This window comes from Coregonus lavaretus, assembly GCF_964263955.1.
Source record: "Coregonus lavaretus genome assembly, contig: HAP1_SCAFFOLD_161, whole genome shotgun sequence".
Lineage (NCBI taxonomy): Eukaryota > Metazoa > Chordata > Actinopteri > Salmoniformes > Salmonidae > Coregonus > Coregonus lavaretus.
This window is the reverse complement of record NW_028161655.1, coordinates 537,935-562,116: the sequence shown is the minus strand read 5'-3', so window position 1 is coordinate 562,116 and position 24,182 is coordinate 537,935. Positions and strand designations below refer to the sequence as shown.

General features: G+C 50.2%; 1 protein-coding gene across 1 annotated transcript in view; it reads right to left on the bottom strand.

Moving 5' to 3' along the window:
* Positions 1-303: 303 nt before the first annotated feature.
* LOC311120282 (unconventional myosin-Va-like) overlaps positions 304-24,182 on the bottom strand; it is a 48,491-nt gene continuing 24,612 nt past the window's right edge. The window contains exons 15-41 of the mRNA XM_084194912.1: positions 21,932-22,084; positions 21,001-21,098; positions 20,507-20,702; positions 19,981-20,192; positions 17,894-18,050; positions 16,490-16,729; positions 16,051-16,299; positions 15,171-15,264; positions 14,705-14,853; positions 14,401-14,514; positions 14,004-14,138; positions 13,828-13,884; positions 13,286-13,513; positions 12,636-12,736; positions 6,387-6,467; positions 6,021-6,219; positions 5,029-5,097; positions 4,336-4,429; positions 4,024-4,170; positions 3,652-3,806; positions 3,281-3,370; positions 2,874-3,024; positions 2,606-2,790; positions 2,405-2,502; positions 2,124-2,298; positions 1,608-1,688; positions 304-1,340 (exon numbers count right to left, since the gene is read on the bottom strand). Of these exons, the coding sequence (XP_084051038.1) occupies positions 1,188-1,340; positions 1,608-1,688; positions 2,124-2,298; positions 2,405-2,502; positions 2,606-2,790; positions 2,874-3,024; positions 3,281-3,370; positions 3,652-3,806; positions 4,024-4,170; positions 4,336-4,429; positions 5,029-5,097; positions 6,021-6,219; positions 6,387-6,467; positions 12,636-12,736; positions 13,286-13,513; positions 13,828-13,884; positions 14,004-14,138; positions 14,401-14,514; positions 14,705-14,853; positions 15,171-15,264; positions 16,051-16,299; positions 16,490-16,729; positions 17,894-18,050; positions 19,981-20,192; positions 20,507-20,702; positions 21,001-21,098; positions 21,932-22,084 (3,861 nt within the window). The 3' untranslated portion in view covers positions 304-1,187. The remainder of the gene's footprint in view (positions 1,341-1,607; positions 1,689-2,123; positions 2,299-2,404; positions 2,503-2,605; positions 2,791-2,873; positions 3,025-3,280; positions 3,371-3,651; positions 3,807-4,023; positions 4,171-4,335; positions 4,430-5,028; positions 5,098-6,020; positions 6,220-6,386; positions 6,468-12,635; positions 12,737-13,285; positions 13,514-13,827; positions 13,885-14,003; positions 14,139-14,400; positions 14,515-14,704; positions 14,854-15,170; positions 15,265-16,050; positions 16,300-16,489; positions 16,730-17,893; positions 18,051-19,980; positions 20,193-20,506; positions 20,703-21,000; positions 21,099-21,931; positions 22,085-24,182) is intronic.

Below are 24,182 nucleotides of genomic sequence, written 5' to 3'. Positions count from 1 at the left end.
TTCTGTTCCAGTCTAATCCTCTATATCAACCTCTGTTCCAGTCTAATCCTCTATATCAACCTCTGTTCCAATCTAATCTTCTATCTATTTCAACCTCTCGTGCAGCGGTGATAAAGTGCAGATCTACTAGAGAAGCAGGTTACACACAACAAAGCTACGGCAGAGAGATCTTAAAGCACAATACATTGTGAGCTAAACATATAAAAACCTACATTAAATAGCGCTAATTAAATGATACTACATAGTTAATCTGCTATCGACATAAATATCATTATAATACTATAGGACTCTGGTCGTCTTTCATGTCCATACTTCTCTCCGGCCTGGAAAGTTGGAGAGATAGGTCTACCTGTCTATGGTATCTATGTTTTCTGTCTGCAAAGAAAAACGTATTTTAGGGAAGGGAGCGGAATAAATGCAATAAATAAAATACCCTAGCGTGATATATATATATATATTAATATTTATATGTATTTATATATGTATAAGAAGTATGGTACAGACAATGGGTACTGCACTTGGCTTGACTGTGTTCAGTGGGTGAGTTGACAACAATGTACTCAGAAGTGATGCTAGCTAGCTAACTGTAGAAGCGCTAGCTAGCTTTAGCATCACATCAAAACAGAACTATCTAATGCTAGCTATGCTAACTGTAGAAGCGCTAGCGTTAGCATCCTATTATAACACAACAGATGCTAGCTGAGTTTAGCTGAAGGAGCTAGCTAGCTGTGATACTAGCCCTGGACAGCTAGCTTTAGTGTACCGTAATACATTCCTATGGGAGAACCGGACTGCTAGAAAACACTACACTACTGAGAAGAGAACACAGAGGAGAAAAGAGAGGACTGGGGGAACATGGTACTAGGTCTTAAATGGGGTTCTATGTGGTCTGTGTAGCTCCAGTAAAAGGGGGTAAGATAGGAGAAAAAGGTGGCCTGTAGCAGTGCATTCTCTTAGAGTTTAGCATTTGTATATGCGGAGGAGGATGGGCTTTCAACTACTGACGTAAAAACTACCGAATGGTGGAAGCTGAGCGTGTGTGTGTGTGTACACGTTGTGTGTGTACTGTATGTAAGTGTTTGGATGCGTTAGGAAGCGAATGGTTTGTGTATGCATGTGAATGCATGTGTACCTATGTATAGCCTATCTATTAATCATATATGTGTGTGTGTGTGTGTGTGTTTGTGTTAGACGCGGGTAAGGAAGGCTAGGTTGAGGGAGCCTGGTATTTGGATAGTCTCCAGGGCCAAAGAGGAGGGGTTGAAAGGGAAGGTGACGGGGTAGATGATCTTAGTGTCCATCAACAGCTGAGGAGTCTCACACCGGTCCCGCAAACGAGTCTGACAGAGAGAGAGAGAGAGAGAGAGAGAGAGAGAGAGAGAGAGAGAGAGAGAGAGAGAGAGAGAGAGAGAGAGAGAGAGAGAGAGAAGACAGAAAGAGAGAGAGGGAGATACAGAGAGGGAGATACAGAGAGGGAGGGAAGGAGAGGGAGAGAGAGAATATACACATTAGTTGCAGTTATTTATATGCAGACAGACAGACAGACAGACAGACAGACAAACAGACAGACAGACAGACAGACAGACAGACGGACGGACGGGTCTTACCTGTATGGTTCGTATGAAGGTAACAGACACCCTCTCTTCAAACTCGTTGACTGGAGTGTACAGGTTCAACACCTTCACAATCTGGGAACACAGAAACACAGATACAAACTTCATTAGTTGACCTTGAACTATTAACTCAACTGTCAAAGACTCCAGTCACCCTAGTCATAGACTGTTCTCTCTGCTACCGCATGGCAAGCGGTTCCCGGAGCGCCAAGTCTAGGTCCAAAAGGCTTCTTGATTTGATTTGATCCCCTGTCCCATTCTCCGCAGTGATTGGCCTTGATTGGTCAGTTGAGTACCTGAGGGCTGGGATTGGTTAGTTAAGGACCTGAGTGGTAGAGAGGGCTGTAATTGGTTAGTTCAGTACCTGAGCGGTAGAGGGCTGTGATTGGCTAGTTTAGTACCTGAGCGGTAGAGAGGGCTGTTATTGGCTAGTTAAGTACATGAGCGGTAGAAAGGGCTCTAATTGGTTAGTTTAGTACATGAGCAGTATAGTGAGCTGTGATTGGTTACCTGAGATGTGGAGAGGCTGTTGCACATGGAGCAGATGGCCTCGGCGTCTTCGTCCGTCTTCTTCTTGACTTGCAGAAGCTGAGCAGCCTGAATCAGAGGCTCCAGAGTCTCCTTGGCTCCACACAGCATCAGAGACTTGTCACGCAGCCACTCCTCCAGCTGACTCACGTTATACCTGGTACAAACACATTATATACGTTACACACACACACACACTATACACACATTAGACACTGTCTGTCTATACATACTAATCCACATTCCACCCTCTCTGAACCTACCTGATCTGCATGCCCTTGCTCCAGGAGCACATGTCTTTCCGCAGTAGCAGATTGTTGAGAGTCACAGCTCCAATGATGTAGAACTGCTGCTTCACAACCTGGGGGTCAGAACACAACCAAGCACCAGGGTCAGACACATGCACACACACAGGATCAGACACATGCACACACACGCGTGCACACACACACACGTGCACACACCTGTTTGATGAGTTCAGGGTCGGTGCCGTGCTGACACATGGTGGAGTGGAAAGCGCTGAGCTGGCGTAAGATGGATTCCAGCGTGTAGGTTCCCTCGTCAGCGATGCTCGATGTCCGTTTACGCAGACCGGTCGGCTTAACCCCCGACACACCCTGGATGGTCTCATGCTCCAACATACCAGAGACTGAGACACACACACACACACACGTTAGTGGTGTGATCCTACACACACAGGACACACACACACACACAGCGTGGTATACTCACCGATCATGGGCTGTAGGATGTTCTCCATGCATTTGATGAGCTGCTGGTAGATCTGAATGGCCAGGTCACTGAGGACCTGACGGTACTCAGCCAGGTCAAAGTTAGACAGGCAGTGATCATTCTGCTTAGGAGTGTTGTGCTTCATAAACGACTGCAGGAACAGAGAGGAGGAGGAGAAAGAGAGAGAAACAGACACAAACAAGTTGGAGCAACGCAAGAATAAAGTGTGTCTGTGTTTTGGGGTGTACCTCATCTCCGCTGTACTGTTTGAGACTGTGTGTGTGTGTGTGTCTCGGTCTGTAAGCATTTGGTTGTGTATTTGTTTTAGCATTTGTTTGTGTGTGTGTGTGTCGTCTCGGTCTGTAAGCATTTGTGTGTGTGTGTGTGTGTGCTGGGTCCTGTCTCACCTCATCTCCGCTGTACTGTTTGAGACAGTGTAGGAAGCGGCAGGTGTTGGACAGCCAGAAGGAGACTGTCTCAAAGTCATCCCCCCGTTTCTGACAGAGGATAAAGAGGAGAGGGACAATTAGAAGAGATGGATATGCAGTATGGTTACTAGTGGAACTACAGGGTTACTACACAAGTATAACAGCAACTTACTGTAGTGTTACTGACATCATAGGGTGTGCGCCCCAAATGGCACCCTGTTCCCTATATAGTGCACTACTTTTGACCTGAGCCCTATGGACCCTGGTCAAAAGTAGTGCACTATAAAGGGAATAGGTTGCCATTTGGGACACAGCATAGATCAATATCAAAGGCACCCCCCCACACGCACCTTGAGTATCTTCTTGATGCTGTTGATGGTAGATGTGAGCAGGGTCCTGACCTTCTGGTCATCGTTGACATAGTCAGCATGTCTCAGACACATGAAGAGGATGTAGGCTGGGAGGCCTGGGATCAGATTCACCGCTACACCACGAGGCTTCAACTCTGTTAGAGATAATTGATTGTTACAATAGACTATTGGATTATCTATATATATGCCTGTATCTATGTATGAACAGAAAAACGTATTTCTAACACTCATAGAGAGAGATAGAGAGAGAGAGAGAGAGAGAGAGGTGGTGAGAGAGACGGATAAAAGAGAGAGTGCAAGATTGAGAATGGTTAGAGGTCGGGGTTAGAGGTCAGAGTGGAGGTTACATACCCAGTATGAGGTTCTTAACCAGTTTCAGCTCATCCTCCTTCTTGTACTCCAACATTCCCTGGAAGTCTTTCTCCCGACGAGGAATGTTCACTGGACGGACCGTCTCTTCAACCATCTGACCCGGAGATATAGTCTCACCCTGGCCAGCTACACACACACACACACACACACACACACACACACACACACACACACACACACACACACACACACACACACGTTTAGGTACATATACACACGGTTAGATATACACAAGTTCAGGTCCAACAGTCACCCATCTACACAGACGGTCAGGTACGTCTCCTTCCTTACCTCCCATTTCTCCAATCTTCTTAGAGAACACCTTCAGCTGTTTCTTAAGCTTACGGATAGTCTTATCCTGCTTCTCCAGCTGTTCCATGAGGTCCTGAGAGAGAGAGAGAGAGAGAGGTGAGATCGGCAGCAATCGATCAGTTTATCAAAGCGAAGGGATCAGCGGTCAAACAAGAAGCTGACAAAGGTCAAAGTTCAGACAAAAAACAGGCTCCATTACCCAGTGGGTTGGAGAAAGAGAGGGGGTTGATTTAAAATAGGGGGTACTTATTTGGTCCTCTGTGGGGTTAGAGAGAGTCGGGGTGCTGATTTGAAACAAGGCTTGGCTGTGTGTTAACAGAGAGAAGAGGTGCTGGGTTTAACACATTGACCTCCTGTGTGAGTTAGAAAGAAGAGGTGCTGGGTTTAACACATTGACCTCCTGTGTGAATTAGAGAGAAGAGGTGCTGGGTTTAACACATTGACCTCCTGTGTGAATTAGAGAGAAGAGGTGCTGGGTTTAACACATTGACCTCCTATGTGAGTTAGAGAGAAGAGGTGCTCTACTGGATTTGTCTGCCATGGGTTAACACACACTGCTGCAGAGTTAGAGTAGAAATCTGACACAGCTCCATAAAAAACACACACCAAACTCTGTTAGTGGTCACACACGTGCAGAGAAACACACACAATGTCCTTAGAGACTCTACATACAACCATCCGTCGTAATATGTTGACTTTGGCGCTGCGATATGCTGTTGGATCCTCAGTCAGCAGCATCTCCTGTTAGGTGACAGCCACACACATCAGAGTGTGTTCTCACAGGACACACACCTGGGTGGTGTCGGACACAGTACCACTACTGACCAATAAGGGAAGTGCTGGTTGATGGCACCAGGTTTTCTTTGGTGGGGCCAGTGATCATGTATGAGTATGTGAGTGTGTTCATGTATCCCTGACCTTTTGAATGTTTAAATAATTTTTGCAAAAGTAATACAATTTGTGTTTTGAAATGTGTGTGCATGTGACTGTATGTGTGTACACGTTTGCATGTTTGTAAGCGTGTGTATACACGGGAGTGTACAAAACATTAAGGACACCTTCCTAATATTGAGTTGCACCCCCCCCCTTTCCCCTCAGAACAGCCTTAAATTTGTCGGGGCATGGACTCTACAAGGTCTCGAAAGTGTTCCACAAGGATGCTGGCCCATGTTGACTCCAATGCTTCCCACAGTTGTGTCAAGTTGGCTAGATGTTTGGGTGGTGGACCATTCTTGATACACACGGGAAACTGTTGAGCGTGAAAAACCCAGCAGCGTTGCAGTTCTTGACACAAACCAGTGCACCTGGCACCTACTACCATACCCCGTTCAAAGGCACTTCAATGTTTTGTCTCGCCCATTCACCCTCTGAATGGCACACATACACAATCCATGTCTCAATTGTCTTAAGGCTTAAAAATCCTTCTTTAACTTGTCTCCTCCCCTTCATCTACACTGATTGAAGTGGATTTAACAAGTGACATCAACAAGGGATCATAGCTTTCACCTGGTCAGTCTAGGTCATGGAAAGAGCAGGTGTCCTTAATGTTTTGTACACTCAGTGCATGTCTGTATGTGTGTATATGAGTGTGTACATGTGTCTGTATACTATGTGTGTGTGTGTGTGTGTGTGTGTGTGTGTAAGCGTGTGTGTGTGTAACGTACCAGGTTTTCGTTGGTGAGTCGTGTGATCTCATGCTGTAGACTAGCCTCTATGCGTGCCTCTGGTGGAAGCTGCAGGTTTTGGGCCAGCAGCTGTTGTTGACGGTTATTCTCCTCTTTAACACTCTGTAACTCCCCTCGCAACACCTCCACCTCGTTGTCATAGCTACGCCGCTGCTGCTGCATCTGGCCCTCCAACAGTCTGAGAGGGGGGGATGGAGAGAGAAGAAGAAGAAGAATTCTTAGAACTACTATAGGAGGTTGGGAAAGCAGGAAGGAGAAAATATGTGATGAGGGAGCAAGAGTCAACAGCCCCACACCATCCCTGGTCCACACACACACACACACACACACACACACACGGTTAACCTGTTGGTCTCTTTTAACCCTTCATATACCAGCCACAGCTCTCCGTCCTCATTCAGCCTATGGAAGTCAGCAGTGGGAGATCTGACACAAAAACAAAGGAAAGAAAGGGAACATAAAAAAGGCAAAATAAAGAGGAGGACTAGGGGAGGTGGGGTGGTGGTGGACTAGGGGAGGTGGGGTGGTGGTGGACTAGGGGAGGTGGGGTGGTGGTGGACTAGAGGAGGTGGGGTGGTGGTGGACTAGAGGAGGTGGGGTGGTGGTGGACTAGAGGAGGTGGGGTGGTGGTGGACTAGAGGAGGTGGGGTGGTGGTGGACTAGGGGAGGTGGGGTGGTGGTGGACTAGAGGTGGCGGGGTGGTGGTGGACTAGAGGAGGTGGGGTGGTGGTGGACTAGGGGAGGTGGGGTGGTGGTGGACTAGGGGAGGTGGGGTGGTGGTGGACTAGGGGAGGTGGGGTGGTGGTGGACTAGAGGTGGCGGGGTGGTGGTGGACTAGAGGAGGTGGGGTGGTGGTGGACTAGGGGAGGTGGGGTGGTGGTGGACTAGAGGAGGTGGGGTGGTGGTGGACTAGGGGAGGTGGGGTGGTGGTGGACTAGAGGAGGTGGGGTGGTGGTGGACTAGGGGAGGTGGGGTGGTGGTGGACTAGGGGAGGTGGGGTGGTGGTGGACTAGAGGAGGTGGGGTGGTGGTGGACTAGAGGAGGTGGGGTGGTGGTGGACTGGAGGAGGTCGGGTGGTGGTGGACTAGGGGAGGTGGGGTGGTGGTGGACTAGAGGAGGTGGGGTGGTGGTGGACTAGGGGAGGTGTGGTGGTGGTGGACTAGGGGAGGTGGGGTGGTGGGGGACTAGAGGAGGTGGGGTGGTGGTGGACTAAGGGAGGTGGGGTGGTGGTGGACTAGGGGAGGTGGGGTGGTGGTGGACTAGAGGAGGTGGGGTGGTGGTGGACTAGGGGAGGTGGGGTGGTGGTGGACTAGAGGAGGTCGGGTGGTGGTGGACTAGGGGAGGTGGGGTGGTGGTGGACTAGAGGAGGTGGGGTGGTGGTGGACTAGGGGAGGTGTGGTGGTGGTGGACTAGGGGAGGTGGGGTGGTGGGGGACTAGAGGAGGTGGGGTGGTGGTGGACTAGGGGAGGTGGGGTGGTGGTGGACTAGGGGAGGTGGGGTGGTGGGGGACTAGAGGAGGTGGGGTGGTGGTGGACTAGAGGAGGTGGGGTGGTGGTGGACTAGAGGAGGTGGGGTGGTGGGGGACTAGAGGAGGTGGGGGACTAGAGGAGGTGGGGTGGTGGTGGACTAGGGGAGGTGGGGTGGTGGGGGACTAGAGGAGGTGGGGTGGTGGTGGACTAGGGGAGGTGGGGTGGTGGTGGACTAGGGGAGGTGGAGGACTAGGGGTGGACTAGGGGAGGTGGGGTGGGGGTGGACTAGGGGAGGTGGGGTGGTGGTGGACTAGGGGAGGTGTGGTGGTGGTGGACTAGGGGAGGTGGGGTGGTGGTGGACTAAGGGAGGTGGGGTGGTGGTAGACTAGAGGAGGTGGGGTGGTGGTGGACTAAGGGAGGTGGGGTGGTGGTAGACTAGAGGAGGTGGGGTGGTGGTGGACTAGGGGAGGTGGGGTGGTGGTGGACTAGAGGAGGTGGGGTGGTGGTGGACTAAGGGAGGTGGGGTGGTGGTGGACTAGGGGAGGTGGGGTGGTGGTGGACTAGAGGAGGTGGGGTGGTGGTGGACTAGGGGAGGTGGGGTGGTGGTAGACTAGAGGAGGTGGGGTGGTGGTGGACTAGAGGAGGTGGGGTGGTGGTGGACTAGGGGAGGTGGGGTGGTGGTAGACTAGGGGAGGTGGGGTGGTGGTGGACTAGAGGAGGTGGGGTGGTGGTGGACTAGGGGAGGTGGGGTGGTGGTGGACTAGAGGAGGTGGGGTGGTGGTGGACTAGGGGAGGTGGGGTGGTGGTGGACTAGAGGAGGTGGGGTGGTGGTGGACTAGAGGAGGTGGGGTGGTGGTGGACTAGAGGAGGTGGGGTGGTGGTGGACTAGGGGAGGTGGGGTGGTGGTGGACTAGAGGAGGTGGGGTGGTGGTGGACTAGGGGAGGTGGGGTGGTGGTGGACTAGGGGTGGACTAGGGGAGGTGGAGGACTAGGGGTGGACTAGGGGAGGTGGGGTGGGGGTGGACTAGGGGAGGTGGGGTGGTGGTGGACTAGGGGAGGTGTGGTGGTGGTGGACTAGGGGAGGTGGGGTGGTGGTGGACTAAGGGAGGTGGGGTGGTGGTAGACTAGAGGAGGTGGGGTGGTGGTGGACTAAGGGAGGTGGGGTGGTGGTAGACTAGAGGAGGTGGGGTGGTGGTGGACTAGGGGAGGTGGGGTGGTGGTGGACTAAGGGAGGTGGGGTGGTGGTGGACTAGAGGAGGTGGGGTGGTGGTGGACTAGGGGAGGTGGGGTGGTGGTGGACTAGAGGAGGTGGGGTGGTGGTGGACTAGGGGAGGTGGGGTGGTGGTAGACTAGAGGAGGTGGGGTGGTGGTGGACTAGAGGAGGTGGGGTGGTGGTGGACTAGGGGAGGTGGGGTGGTGGTAGACTAGGGGAGGTGGGGTGGTGGTGGACTAGAGGAGGTGGGGTGGTGGTGGACTAGGGGAGGTGGTGGACTAGAGGAGGTGGGGTGGTGGTGGACTAGGGGAGGTGGGGTGGTGGTGGACTAGGGGAGGTGGGGTGGTGGTGGACTAGGGGAGGTGGGGTGGTGGTAGACTAGGGGAGGTGGGGTGGTGGTGGACTAGAGGAGGTGGGGTGGTGGTGGACTAGGGGAGGTGGTGGACTAGAGGAGGTGGGGTGGTGGTGGACTAGGGGAGGTGGGGTGGTGGTGGACTAGAGGAGGTGGGGTGGTGGTGGACTAGGGGAGGTGGTGGACTAGAGGAGGTGGGGTGGTGGTGGACTAGGGGAGGTGGGGTGGTGGTGGACTAGGGGAGGTGGGGTGGTGGTGGACTAGGGGAGGTGGGGTGGTGGTGGACTAGGGGAGGTGGGGTGGTGGTGGACTAGAGGAGGTGGGGTGGTGGTGGACTAGAGGAGGTGGGGTGGTGGTGGACTAGAGGAGGTGGGGTGGTGGTGGACTAGAGGAGGTGGGGTGGTGGTGGACTAGAGGAGGTGGGGTGGTGGTGGACTAGGGGAGGTGGGGTGGTGGTGGACTAGAGGAGGTGGGGTGGTGGTGGACTAGAGGAGGTGGGGTGGTGGTGGACTAGGGGAGGTGGGGTGGTGGTGGACTAGGGGAGGTGGGGTGGTGGTGGACTAGGGGAGGTGGGGTGGTGGTGGACTAGGGGAGGTGGGGTGGTGGTGGACTAGAGGAGGTGGGGTGGTGGTGGACTAGGGGAGGTGGGGTGGTGGTGGACTAGAGGAGGTGGGGTGGTGGTGGACTAGAGGAGGTGGGGTGGTGGTGGACTAGGGGAGGTGGGGTGGTGGTGGACTAGGGGAGGTGGGGTGGTGGTGGACTAGGGGAGGTGGGGTGGTGGTGGACTAGGGGAGGTGGGGTGGTGGTGGACTAGGGGAGGTGGGGTGGTGGTGGACTAGAGGAGGTGGGGTGGTGGTGGACTAGAGGAGGTGGGGTGGTGGTGGACTAGAGGAGGTGGGGTGGTGGTGGACTAGGGGAGGTGGGGTGGTGGTGGACTAGAGGAGGTGGGGTGGTGGTGGACTAGAGGAGGTGGGGTGGTGGTGGACTAGAGGAGGTGGGGTGGTGGTGGACTAGGGGAGGTGGGGTGGTGGTGGACTAGAGGAGGTGGGGTGGTGGTGGACTAGAGGAGGTGGGGTGGTGGTGGACTAGAGGAGGTGGGGTGGTGGTGGACTAGGGGAGGTGGGGTGGTGGTGGACTAGAGGAGGTGGGGTGGTGGTGGACTAGAGGAGGTGGGGTGGTGGTGGACTAGGGGAGGTGGGGTGGTGGTGGACTAGGGGAGGTGGGGTGGTGGTGGACTAGGGGAGGTGGGGTGGTGGTGGACTAGAGGAGGTGGGGTGGTGGTGGACTAGGGGAGGTGGGGTGGTGGTGGACTAGGGGAGGTGGGGTGGTGGTGGACTAGGGGAGGTGGGGTGGTGGTGGACTAGAGGAGGTGGGGTGGTGGTGGACTAGAGGAGGTGGGGTGGTGGTGGACTAGGGGAGGTGGGGTGGTGCAGTTCATGACATGACAGACATGGTCTAGTCTCATGCTGTGTGTGTGTGTGTGTGTGTGTGTGTGTGTGTGTGTGTGTGTGTGTGTGTGTGTGTCAGCTTGTTCTGCTTAGTATACTGAATAAATGTGTGTTTAGAACAGGGGTTGGAACCGGTTCAGGGAACAGAACGGAAAACCGAAAAATAAATAAATTTTTCAAGGAACAGAATCAGAACAAAAGTGATCTATACTGTTCCGGAACAGAACCGTTATTTTAAAAGCATGGAACCGGTTAATAACGTTATTTTACTTTCCATGCATTTTTTTCCAGTCCAAACAAAAAGCGCAACATTTACATTTGACATTTTAGTCATTTAGCAGACGCTCTTATCCAGAGCGACTTACAGTTAGTGAGTCCATACATTTTTCATACAACAAAGCGCATATGCAAAGCCCTCACACTCTGTCACTCAGAAACGTATTCCAGTGTCTGCCTGTGTGTGTGTGTGTAGGCTACCTGCCCCTCAGAAGCGTAGTCTACTAGCCTACTGACGTTACACGCCTGATTCAGAATTGTTTTATTAGAGAAGAATGGATTAACCTTTTCAATGCTAGTTAAGGACACTATAGTTATCATGTTTCACATTGGATTTATTAACTACAAAAAGGTAAGACGTGTTTTGATTTTAATTCTGGTGCCGCTCTGCACAAACAAGCTTGTTAGCTAGCTAGCTGATCCAACGTTAAGACAACTTTCCGAAGTTCAAAGACATTCAAAGTTCCTTCATATAAGCCGTATAATTCTGTGGGCCTAATTCAGATGATGCATGTCATAACAACAAGATGCCCAGATGTGTTTCAAGCCTCCTCCAGCCTCTCTCATTCTCTCCCCACCCGCAACATTTCAGTCGCATCCAACACCCTACACTCGTCTGTCCAACGCATGAAAATAGCTTGTCCGCTCCATAGCAAGCTGCTGTATCCTCACTGATTGGTGAAGTCATTTAATGTCGAGCTAACTGTAAAAATTTCAATTTCAGAGGTTTAAAAAGGAACAGAAAGGAATTATTTAAACCGTCACTTTTTGTTGGGTTCGAACCGGTTCAAAACGTTTTTCTTCTGGTCGGAACAGTGGAACGGAAACAAAAAATGTATGGTTCTGTTCAGAACAAAACAATTGGAAAATAATATTGGTTCCAACCCCTGGTTCAGAACAAGCAAAATTAACAAAATTTGAAATGACAAGGATTCTTAATGCAACTTAACACATAGGGTGGTAGCAACATGATGGAACTAAGTAACACAACACAACACAGGGAAACACATGGTTGGTAAAGATGCAGGTTTGGTTCCATGCAGAAGAAGACATTTCATAGAGCTGATTAGTAATTTAGAGTCTGTGGATCATTCATGCCTAACCCTAAACCCATACGGAGGCTAACCTAGCATAGCCTCAACATGCTAGTTAGATGACCAATGCTATGTAGGCTAACCTAGCTATGCTTAATCTCCATGCTAGTTAGATGACCAATGCTACGGAGGCTAACCTAGCTTAGCGTCATCATCATACTAGTTAGTAGGCCGGCTTACGCCGCCTTTGCCGCTTACAGTACAGTACAGGTTAGGCATCGCCTGGCGTGCAAAATAAGCAGACCCACTGCTACTGAAGCAAACCTAGCTTAGTGTAATCACCTACATAATATAGCATTAATATAGCATTCAATATCAGCCAGCCATCATCAACTGTATTAGCCTATCCAATAAAAAGCCTCCACTCAGTCTTGCTCAATCCCCATTGGTCAGCGTGGCCATGCATGCTCCGCCTCATGATGCAAAGGCCACATCTGATTGGTTACCTGAGCCGATTAAGGAGCTCATTGGCTTCTAGTGGTTTACGCAAGAACCTGGGAGATCTGCGCAAAACAGAGAGAGTAGTTCACACATACACAGTTCTCAAACACATACAGATCACACACACCAAGTGTACTCATGGAGTACGTCACACATACTGGTGGAGAGTTTGTACTGTAATGAGTCCTCCGTGGCACTCTGGGGGGGAGGAAGGGAAAGGGGGAGAGAAAGGTAAAGAGGGTGACAGAGAGAAGGAGATAGAGGGGGAGGGAAAGCGAGAGAGGGAAAAAGAGAGATGTACCTGTTGGTCTCTTTGAGTCCTAGATAAGCCTGAGTGATTGCACCAGAGTCCTTCATCTTATGGACATCCTCTACATAGTGCACTGGCTCTGTCATTGTCTCCTTGAGAGGGATGACATGGAGGGGGATGAGAGAGAGACAGAGAAAGAGTGAGAGAAAAAGAACCATCAGTCATGTAGATAAGACAGAAAACAGAGAGTCAGAGAACAGAGCAGACAGTATGACACTATTATTCCACTTTAATCTTGACCCATCCAGTATTGTGAACCTAAAGACTATACATACGGTGGGGTTACATGCAAATAATCAGTGGCACGTGTGTGTGTGGGCACATTAAGCTAGTCATTCCCAGAGCATGCAGTCAGCAGGGGAGTTCTAGTACCTTCTCATCCTTTAGGAAGACATGGGAGGAGAGAGAGACAGTAGAACAGAAGAGAGAAGAGACTGGAGTGTTAGAAGCATTGTTAGTGCAGTGGACAGACATGAAAGGGTTTATGTGTGTGTGTGTGTGTGTGTGTGTGTGTGTGTGTGTGTGTGTATCTCTGCAGGTCTGTGTGTATATATGCGTGTCTGTGCATGTGTCAGTGTGTGTGTTTACACGTGTCTGTGTATATGCGTGTGTGTGTGTATGGATCCCTCCATGTCTCCTACCTTGTGCTGCATGGCCTCCTTCTGAGAGACCAGTTGGGATCGTAGAATCAGCACCTCCTCTTTCCGCACCTCCAGCTCCTCGCAGGAAGAGTTCAGTTGGTCCATGAGAACTTTGTAAGGTGGACTTCCTGGTGCACCTGCCCCAGCGCCTGCATTACCCAGCAGGCTCTGCCTCATGGCGGTCAAGTCGTGCTTCAGCTTCTTGTTCTCCGAATCCAGCTCCTGGCGCTGTGAAATAAAGATGGATGCCGCCGGCGGCAGGCAGAGAATTAATACACACCCATAGAGATGGCAATGTCAATGCTAAAATGGGTTATATCATCTAGAGATCTCTATCTATCTCTATGTACACAGCACACTCACCCAGCTAATACAGTCCCAAATCAACCCCTAGCCCCGTGATGGGCAACTGGCAGGCCCCGGGGCCCTTGAGCCTCGAGCTGTTGCCCACCACTGCCCTAGGCCTTAAGTCCTAGCCCCCACCCACTACCCACTAGAGTAGATGAGTAGATTGGATATTTATTCGGATTCCAATACAATACCTTGAGCGACTCGTACTCCAGTTCTGCTCCACGAGATTTCCTATGCTCCTCATCATCCTGACACACAGACAGAGAGACAGAAAGAGCGGTCCGACAGTAAAGTAAGTAAGAATGTGGTTGTAATACAGTAATACTGCATAGTATTGTAGTAATATTGTGTAGTACTGTCGCTGTACCCTGACTCTAGCCCGCTGGAACTGCTCCTCCTTGTTCTCGAGCTCGTTGCGGAGAGAGGATTTCTCCTGCTCCAGCTCCGTCACGCGCTTCTGCAGCTTCAGAGTCAGAGACGTGTCCATGCCCCGGGTCACATCCTGTCACAACAGGAAGTGATGTCAGAGACAGGAAGGACACTGACAGGCGGAGCTTCGGGGCATCATCAGGGCATTAAAGACATTAGCTGTCAACACTAAAATGTTACAGAACGTTTTTTACTGTATGATTACCAATTCTGCAGGGTTGTAGTTGTAATAACTGTTAAAATAACTACAGAACAGTTTGAAGCAACATAAACAGGTTTTTGTAACATTTTCTAATGGTTAGAGGATGTTCCTGTCTAAGTCCCACCCCACTCACTTCTCCATGTCGGGAGCTTTCTTCTGATTCGGCGAACTCGGAGTTGTAGGTGCACTCTGATCCGTTGCTGCTGTGGGTGGAGTCTGTTCTCCTGTGGCCGGGCTTGGGCACACTCTAAAGAAAGGAGGGGCAAGGGGACGTTAGTGTGTATGTGTGTGTTTGTGGTGTGGTGCAGTGTGTTTGTGTTGTGTGTGTGTGTAGCATGGTGGGGTGGTGTGGCGTGTCTGTAAGTGTGTAAGTATGTGTGGTATGGTTCAGTCCAGTGAGTGTGAAAATGTTGACATGCTATACGTGTGCCTCCTACCACAGAGAGTGTGATTTCTTCCTTGAGGTCGTCGTAGCGTTCCTCCAGTCTCAGGTGTTCTGTTAGGAGGTTCTGGTAGCGAGACCTCTCCTCGTTCAGATCGCTCTCCAACTGCTGAGTCTCCTCCGCTAATGCACGAGCCATTTTCTCTGAGAGGGGGAGGAGGGTGAGACGGGGAGGGAGGGAGATTGAAAGGGGGTAGGGGGGAGAGGGGGAGGACAGAGGACAGAGAGAAGAAAGGAAAGAGGGAGAGGGGGAGAGAGAGGAGAAAGAAGACATTTTCAGCATGCGTGGGGAACATATCATAAATTCTCTGTATGGAACTTCAACAATGAATGTGATTGGTCTAAAAGTATTAACACGGAATGTGATAGGTCTAAAGATAGTAACAATGAATGTGATTGTTCTAAAGCTAGTAACAGTGAATGTGATTGGTCTAAAGCTAGTAACAGTGATTGGTTGGTACCTGTCATCTGCTGGCTCTGTTCTTTGATCATTCGGTTCAGGTCGTCTTTCTCGGTCTTCAGCAGACCATTCTGCTCCTTCAGCTCTGCTACCATCTACACACAAAAGAGAACATACTTAAATCAAGTCTACCACAGCCTATTGGTCAGTAATCCATCAATTTGAGAATACTAGCAGATCTGGGTCAAATAGTTTCAAATATTTAAAGATGCACTTGATTAGCTGGACCAATGTGCAGAGTGGGTGGAGATTGAGAACATTTCCATTGGTTCCAGTGTACAAGGTGAGACAAATCAAGTGCATCTTCAGTATTTGACAGATGTTCTGTATCTGACCCAGGTCTGGACCCTAGGGACATTGGGGATGAGTTGATTTCCCTGGGCTTCTGGAGGACTGCTCTACTGTACTGCACAGCTAGCACTAGTCTACCTGCTCTCGACTACTAGTCTACCTGTCTCACCTGCACCAAGGCAATGGCCTCCCAGCCCGCCATGTACCCAGTCTGCAGTAGATTCCCCTGGGTCCTAAACCATTGAACCACGACACAAACACTGTATCCTCTGGCAAAATCATCTTTACACATTCTTATACAAACTTGTCACATTTCTATAGGGCCACTATGGGGAATATGTATGAAAGGGAGCCATTTCACTTAAATATATCTGAGAAGTGACTGGAGGAGAGAAGATGAAGAGATGACTTGAGTAGGTGAGAAATGTTCTATCCCACCACCCTCCTCACCCCACCTCACCCTCTCCCTAACCCCCTCCTCACCCCACCTCACCCTCTCCCTAACCCCCTCCTCACCCCACCTCACCCTCTCCCTAACCCCCTCCTCACCCCACCTCACCCTCTCCCCAACCCCCCTCCTCACCCCTCACCTTTTCCATCTCATCCCTGTACTTGGTAGCCCAGTCCTCTATGGTCTTCTTCTCTTTCTGGGTGGTGGTCAGCTCCTTCCTCAGCTTCTCCAGCTCCTCCAGAAGGGAAGTGACACGGTTGGCGTTGTTCTTGGCTTCCTCTTCTATCCCCTTCAGCTTAGACACCTCCACCTTCAGCTTCTCACTCTCCACCGCGTGGGACGTCTCCAGACAGTTCAGCCGCTCGCTAGTCACACGGTTGTCTTTAGCCTGGGGGGAGGGAGAGGATGAGGGGAAGGAGAGAGAGAGAGGTAGGGTTAGTCCATTTTAATGTAATGTGTGAAGATGCATATTCTATTCTTTTTGAGCAGTCACTCTTGGAGGAGAGTTTGTTATTAGGGTGGCTACTTCCAGCTGCAAAAAGATCAAAAATGTCCGCCTGGTTTCCACAGAGCCTCACCTGTTCGTCTAACTTCCTCTGCAGCTGCATGATCTTGTTCTCCATGCCGACGTTAAGCTTCTTGAAGTGTTCAACGGAGCGGGCCTCGATTTTCAGCTTCTTCAGCTCTTTCTTGGCCTTCATCCTCCTGATGCAGCACTGCAGATAGACGATGGCTCGCAGGGAGCGCTTGTACCGCTGTCTGGCCAGCCAGCCACGCACGTGTTTCTGGATGAACACAGCTTTGTGGTTACGCAGCAACTGTGGAGAGAGAGAGAGAAAGAGAGAGTTAGTTCCTGTGAATGTAATGTGAGCGTTCTGGTGTTGCTGAACTCTTATTGGTCTCCTGGGCTTCATCTTGCTGTTAATCCACAACAACAGGAGATCTATCTACTTTCTACCTAATATAACAGACGAGTGATGACAGAGACAGAGAAAGAGAGGCAGAGAGTGAGAGAGCGGCAGAGAGAGAGACATATACAGATGCACAGAAAGATAGAGACAGAGTGTTGATAGAAAGACAGAGAGAGCAATAGAAAGTGGTATCCTAGCAGGGTTATGTTAAAGAGGTCAGCTGTGTGTGTCAGTCAGTGGGACAGTCCCTAACTACTGCCATGTCACCTGACCCTAACATGGCCCCAGTGACCAGAGAGACACCAGCCTAGCTCTCCCTAGCTCCCAGTGACCAGAGAGACCCCAGCCTAGTTCTCTCCCTAGTTCCCAGTAACCATAAAGACACCAGCCTAGATCTCTCCCTAGCTCCCAGTGACCAGAGAGACACCAGCCTAGTTCTCTCCCTAGCTCCCAGTGACCAGAGAGACACCAGCCTAGTTCTCTCCCTAGCTCCCAGTGACCAGAGAGACACCAGCCTAGTTCTCTCCCTAGTTCCCAGTAACCATAAAGACACCAGCCTAGATATCTCCCTAGCTCCCAGTGACCAGAGAGACACCAGCTGAGTTCTCTCCCTAGCTCCCTGGGAGTGGTCCAGGTATGAGGGTGACTGGTGACTCACGTCCATCCAACGTTGCACTGGAGTTATTTATAAACCACACTGCTGACAGACATGCAGGAGGGCTGCGTTATTAGCTGGCAGTGCTAGGAGTGTGTATGTGTGAGTTGGTTCTTCTATCCTTGTGGGGACCTAAAATCACAAAATCTCCCCCCACAAAGATAGTAAAACAAGGAAAAAGGCTATTTTAAGCTTAGGGGTTTGGTTTAGGGTTACAATTAGGGTTAGGGTTACAATTAGCGTTAGGGTAAGGGGCTAGTGGTTAGGTTTAGGGTTAGGAGTTAGGTTTAGGGTTAAAGTTAAGATTAGGGTTATGGTAAGGGAAAATATAATTTTTAATGGAAATAAATGTTAGGTCCCCACGAGGATAGAAGAACATAACGTGTGTGTGTGTATATAGTGTATGCGTCTCTCACCCCTTGGTATTTCTGTCGGGCCATGTATGCTCTGAGGATAGTCTGCATGACCAGGGCAGCAGCCTGCTTCTGGAGGTACAGTTTCCTCTGGACACACATCCTCTGGAACTTCTGGATGGTGATGGCTGCCAGGGTCTGACGCATGTACTTAACCAGACTGGGGGAGGAGAGAGAAAGAGGGGAGGCAGGGGAGAGAGTGAGAGAGGGGAGGCGGACAGAGGCGGCAGGAGAGAGGGGAGGCGGACAGAGGAGGAGGAGAGAGGGGAGGCGGACAGAGGCGGCAGGAGAGAGAGAGAGAGAGAGAGAGAGAGAGAGAGAGAGAGAGAGAGAGAGAGAGAGAGAGAGAGAGAGAGAGAGAGAGAGAGAGAGAGAGAGAGAGAGAGAGAGAGAGAGAGAGAGAGAGAGAGAGAGAGAGAAGGCAGGGGGGAGAGGAGAGGCAGGGGGGAGAGAGAAGGGGGAGAGGGGAGGCAGGGGAGAGTGAGAGAGGGGAGGGGGAGAGGAGGGAGAGGGGAGACAGGGGAGAGAGAGAAGGAGACAGAGGAGAGCGAGAGCGAGAAAGGGAAGATGGACAGAGGAGGCCAGGGGAGAGAGAGAGAGAAAGGGAAGGTGGACAGAGGAGGCAGGGGAGAGAGAGAGAAGGGGGACAGAGGAGGCCGGGGGAGAGAGAGAGAGAGAGAAGGGGGACAGAGGAGGCAGGGGAGAAAGAGAGAGAGAGAAGGGGGACAGAGGAGGCAGGGGAGAGAGAGAGAGAGAGAGAGAGAGAGAGAAGGGGGACAGAGGAGGCAGGGGAGAGAGAGAGAGAGAGAGAGAAGGGGGACAGAGGAGGCAGGGGAGAGAGAGAGAGAGAAGGGGGACAGAGGAGGCAGGGGAGAGAGAGAGAGAGAGAAGGGGGACAGAGGAGGCAGGGGAGAGAGAGAGAGAGAGAAGGGGGACAGAGGAGGCAGGGGATAGAGAGAGAGAGAAGGGGGACAGAGGAGGCAGGGGAGAGAGAGAGAGAGAAGGGGGACAGAGGAGGCAGGGGAGAGAGAGAGAGAGATAAGGGGAACAGAGGAGGCAGGGGAGAGAGAGAGAAGGGGGACAGAGGAGGCAGGGGAGAGAGAGAGAGAGAGAAGGGGGACAGAGGAGGCAGGGGAGAGAGAGAGAGGAAAGGGGGACAGAGGAGGCAGGGAGAGAGAGAGAGAGAGAGAGAGAGAAGGGGGATAGAGGAGGCAGGGGAGAGAGAGAGGAAAGGGGGACAGAGGAGGCAGGGGAGAGAGAGAGGGAAGGGGGGCAGAGGAGGCAGGGGAGAGAGAGAGAAGGGGGACAGAGGAGGCAGGGGAGAGAGAGAGTAGGGGGACAGAGGAGGCAGAGGAGGCAGAGGGAGAGAGAGAGAGAGAGAAGGTGGACAGAGGAGGCAGGGGAGAGAGAGAGTAGGGGGACAGAGGAGGCAGGGGAGAGAGAGAGAGAAAGGGAAGGTGGACAGAGGAGGCAGGGGAGAGAGAGAGGGAAGGGGGACAGAGGAGGCAGGGGAGAGAGAGATAAGGGGAACAGAGGAGGCAGGGGAGAGAGAGAGTAGGGGGACAGGAGGCAGAGGGAGAGAGAGAGTAGGGGGACAGAGGAGGCAGAGGAGAGATAGAGAAAGGGAAGGTGGACAGAGGAGGCAGGGGAGAGAGAGAGAAGGGGGACAGAGGAGGCCGGGGGAGAGAGAGAGAGAAAGGGAAGGTGGACAGAGGAGGCAGGGGAGAGAGAGAGAAGGGGGACAGAGGAAGCCGGGGGAGAGAGAGAGAGGGAAGGGGGACAGAGGAGGCAAGGGAGAGAGAGAGAAGGGGGTCAGAGGAGGCAGGGGAGAGAGAGAGAGCGTAGTTAGGGTAAGTGGTGAAACATGCTGTTGAATTACTATAATTTACCCACCAATAACCTCCAACTGATCGGATTAACAAATCAATCAATCAAATCACAAATAAATATTTGTAAAATGTTACCACTTCCTACAATACATCAGACAATTCTGATTGGCTCCTTTTCAGGAAGTCACACAGTCTAAACTGCTTTTATCTGCATTGTGATTGTCCAGAGGGTGTTGAGTGACAGGTGTGTGCTCCACTGACCAGCGGGCCTGGTGTCCGCGGGTGTATCTCTGGATGGTGATGGCGGCATGCTTCTTGCGGAGGTACTTCTTGCGTACCAGCCAGCAGCGGATGGTCTTCTGGATGCGGACGCATGCCTTTCTCAGCTTATCAGCCCTCAGCTTCTCCAGGTAGGCAACCTGACCAGCCCTGAAGAAGATCTTAGTCTTACCAAACTGGTACTTATCCTGGTCCTAGAGAGAGAGAGAGGAGAGAGGAGAGAGAGATGGGTGGGAAAGAGACAGACCACGTGTTTTAGAGGATCAGTTTCAGCAAGGTGAGGTCCAGAATTGCTCATTTTGACCACAGTAATCAACTAATCATGCAATTAGTTTAATGAGCTGTGTTTACTAGGGATGGGAGAAAAAGTGTGTCACCACTCCGGCCTCCGAGGACTGGAGTTGACCATCCCTGACATAAATAGTTGGGATGTAAGATGATTTGTAGATCTTTGATTCTACGCAGTCTGATTGCAATGTAGTCGATCTCAAACCCCTGACCCTCGTACCTGCACTAGTTTCTCCAGGACGTTCCTACAGGTCAGCCTCCTGTCCGACAGGACGTCCTTCTGCTTCATCAGAACCCGGTAACGACTGAAGAACTCCTGGTAGGTCCACCTGGATGGGAAGCCTGCGGCTGAGATGCGGATGGTTTCCAGAACACCACAGGCTCGGAGCTGCTGCACCGCTCGCTTAGGGTCAAACCTAAAGACAAAATTCACCTAACGTTAGGGTCAGACCCACACACAACATTCAGCTCAACCTAAGGGTCAACCTAAAGACAACGTACACCTAACATTAGGGTCAAACTTAAAGACAACATTTCACTAATGTTAGGGTCAAACATAAAGACAACATTCACATAGTTAATCAAACCATACCAGCCAAACTTGGAGAGAACCATTCAGCCTCATAACATCACAATTACATTCACCTAACGTTATCTTGCCAAGTCAGATGGTACTATGGCAATTTAACCAGAGATTAGTATGCAGACACTTACGTGAAGGGGAACTTGAGGTCATTGGGCTTGATGCATCGAACATAGTGAGGAGTGGTCGCATTCAGAGTCTCCATCAACATTGCCAGAGAGTTACGGAACTACAAGAGGAGAGGAGAGGAGAGGAGAGGAGAGGAGAGGAGAGGAGAGGAGAGGAGAGGAGAGGAGAGGAGAGGAGAGAGGGAGAAGCGGACAGAGAAGGAGGAGAAAGAGTAAAGACAGGAGATTATTAAAGTGCTTCATTTTTACATTTCAGCTATTCTGACTCTGGTTGGCAAGTCACAATGCTGGTCTGAGTGCCTGTAGGGGTGTGTGTGTGTGTGTGCAGTGGTGTAAAATACTTAAGTAAAAATACTTTCAAGTACTACTTAAGTAGTTTTTTTTGGTATCTGTACTGACAACTTTTACTTCACTACATTCCTAAAGAAAATAATGCACTTTTTACTCCATACATTTTCACTGACACCTAAAAGTACTCGTTACATTTTGAATGCTTAGCAGGACAGGAAAATTGTCAAATTCACGCACTTATCAAGAGAACATCCCTGGTCATCTACTGCCTCTGATCTGGCGGACTCACTAAACACAAATACTTTGTTTGTAAATTATGTCTGAGTGTTGGAGTGTGCCCCTGGCTATCTGTACATTAAAAAATAAATAAAAAATGGTGCCGTCTGGTTTGAAATAATTCATACTTTTACTTTTGATACTTAAGTACATTTTATCAATTACATTTACTTTGATACTTAAGTATATTTAAAACCAAATACTTTTAGACTTTTACTCTAGTAGTATTTTACTGGGTGACTTTCACTTTTACTTGAGTCATTTTCTATTAATGTATGTTTACTGTTACTCAAGTATGACAATTGGGTCCTTTTTCCACCACTGTGTGTGTGTGCATGCATGCGACTGTCTCTATGATGCAGTCTACCTGGCAGCCAACAGTCTTCTTGTGCTCCTTGCTGCTTGCTCCAGGTCTGATCTCTTTTGGTTTGACGCTGAGTCGTGTTCTACCTCCTGGAGCGGTCCCTGTCGGACTGGTCGCCTTCTCCTCATCCTGAAACAGCTCCACTAGCAGGTCCAACTACACACACACACACACACACACACACACACAGGCACGCAACCGCACACAAACATGCCTCGTCATTGCAAATAAGACACTGTTCTTAATTGACTTACCTGTATAAATAAAGGTAGCAGCAGCCAACAGACAGTTACGTCACAAACTTGTTAAGCTAACAGTTAGCCATAGGTATATGTGGGTGGTGGCTAGGCTAGGCTAGGTAACAGTGCTAATAATGTTTGTGGCTAAAGCTGCAGACAGACTGGCTATTAACAGAATGGTACAACAAGACAACAGGAAACTCTGGACAGAAAATGTGTGTAGTCTAATTAATACATCTTTTTAGTTTTTTGGACCAATAACAATGTGGACCAATAAAAGCCCTTGATAAGGAATGAGATGATGCTGAGCAGCGGCATCTAAACATTACATGATAAGTATAATAAGGTCTATAGTATAACAGACAAGTCTATGGAATTGTTATCATCAGCTTATTCATGCAATCCTTTATATCTAACAATCTAAAATGACAACAAAGGATGTTATGGTTCGAGGAGAAAGCGATTGGTTAGTGTGTTCTCTGTTGGTTAAGTTGTAAATGGGGAGGGGGCCACAGTGCAGCCTTTCAAAAGGGGTTCAGTCCTCCAGCTGTGTTCTTGTGTGTGTGTGTAGAATGCTGCTATGCTGCTTCTATTCGGCAGGGTTTCCCAGACTCGGTCCTGGTGAACCCACGGGGTGCACATTTAGATTTTTGACCCAGGCACTACACAGCTGATTCAAATCAGCTTGATGGTGAGTTTATTATTTGAATCAGCTGTGTAGCGCTAGGGCAAAAACCAAAATGTGCACCCCTTGGGGTCCCCAGGACCGAGTTCGGTAAACACTGCTTCAGCTCCATTAAGCAGGATGATACAGCCAAAAACCCCCCCGAGAGGTAGTCTCCAGTGCTGCAGCGCCCATGCAGCCTCACCCCCTACACCCCACACACTTAAGTGCCATTAGAACTATTGTGAGACCACAGTGACGAAGAATGAATGGTGTGGGTTAGAGAGTCAGGGAGAAAGAGACGATGCAAGGATAGAAAGAAAGAACTAACAAAAGGTTGAGACAGAAAGAGGTAAATGGGGCAGCAGAATGTTTACCTTTAGCTGTTTAAGGGTTGTTGTCATGATGGGACAGACACACATGGACAACAGATGTAAACAACAACAACAAACAACACAACAACAAAATAAAGATTAACCAAAAATGAAAGAAACCAAGGAAATCAAAATCATTGCAGTATATACATCTAAAACACATTAAAAGTATATTCATATAAAACTATGAATCCAAACAAAAAGGGCCATCAGATCAGACAGGGTAGGTGTCATGGTGTCTACTGCCGAAGGCTGTTTGTAATGACAACACACCATTCAAACATGGCATCAGACCATAGACGTGGCACTATGTCTGTCGGCTCAGACAGCATAACACATGACTGAGCCATCTCTTTGCTGATGGTAGGCAGAAGGAATGTGTGTTTCTTGTAGACATAAACACACACAGAACCTCTCTCTTTCTCTCGAACACCATGATGATGGGTTGAACTGCTAGATTTCTAATTAAAGAGTCATTATCACGTCTACACCATTACTGGTTAGTCAAGCTGGTTTCCATGACAACACACACACAATTACACGCACAAGCACATACACACACAGTATTGCCATGGCTGATTGTTCCAGTGTAGTTAAACCTTGTGTGTGTTTAATGTGTTAGGGGGTTAAAGGAGTGTTTTAACCCTTACCCCGCTCTGCTGCTGCTGGCCTCTACAACAGAACAACGGGCAGAGTGAATCTTTATACACACACACACGCCCACACTTACACAGACACACACACTGCAAGGCCTATTTGGCGGAAAATGTCTCCCATTGTGTACATATCATCATTACACCACATGGACAGCAGAGGGTGCTGTTTCTCCTGACCTTCACTGGGTTCCCTGTCGGAGGTCATTCAGTGAGACAACACTGAGACTGTCAAACACACACACTAGTGAGAAAGTCATCGATCGTGTGTGTGTGTTACCAGTTGAATGTGCGGTGTGCGTGTTTGTATTTGTGTGTGTGTTT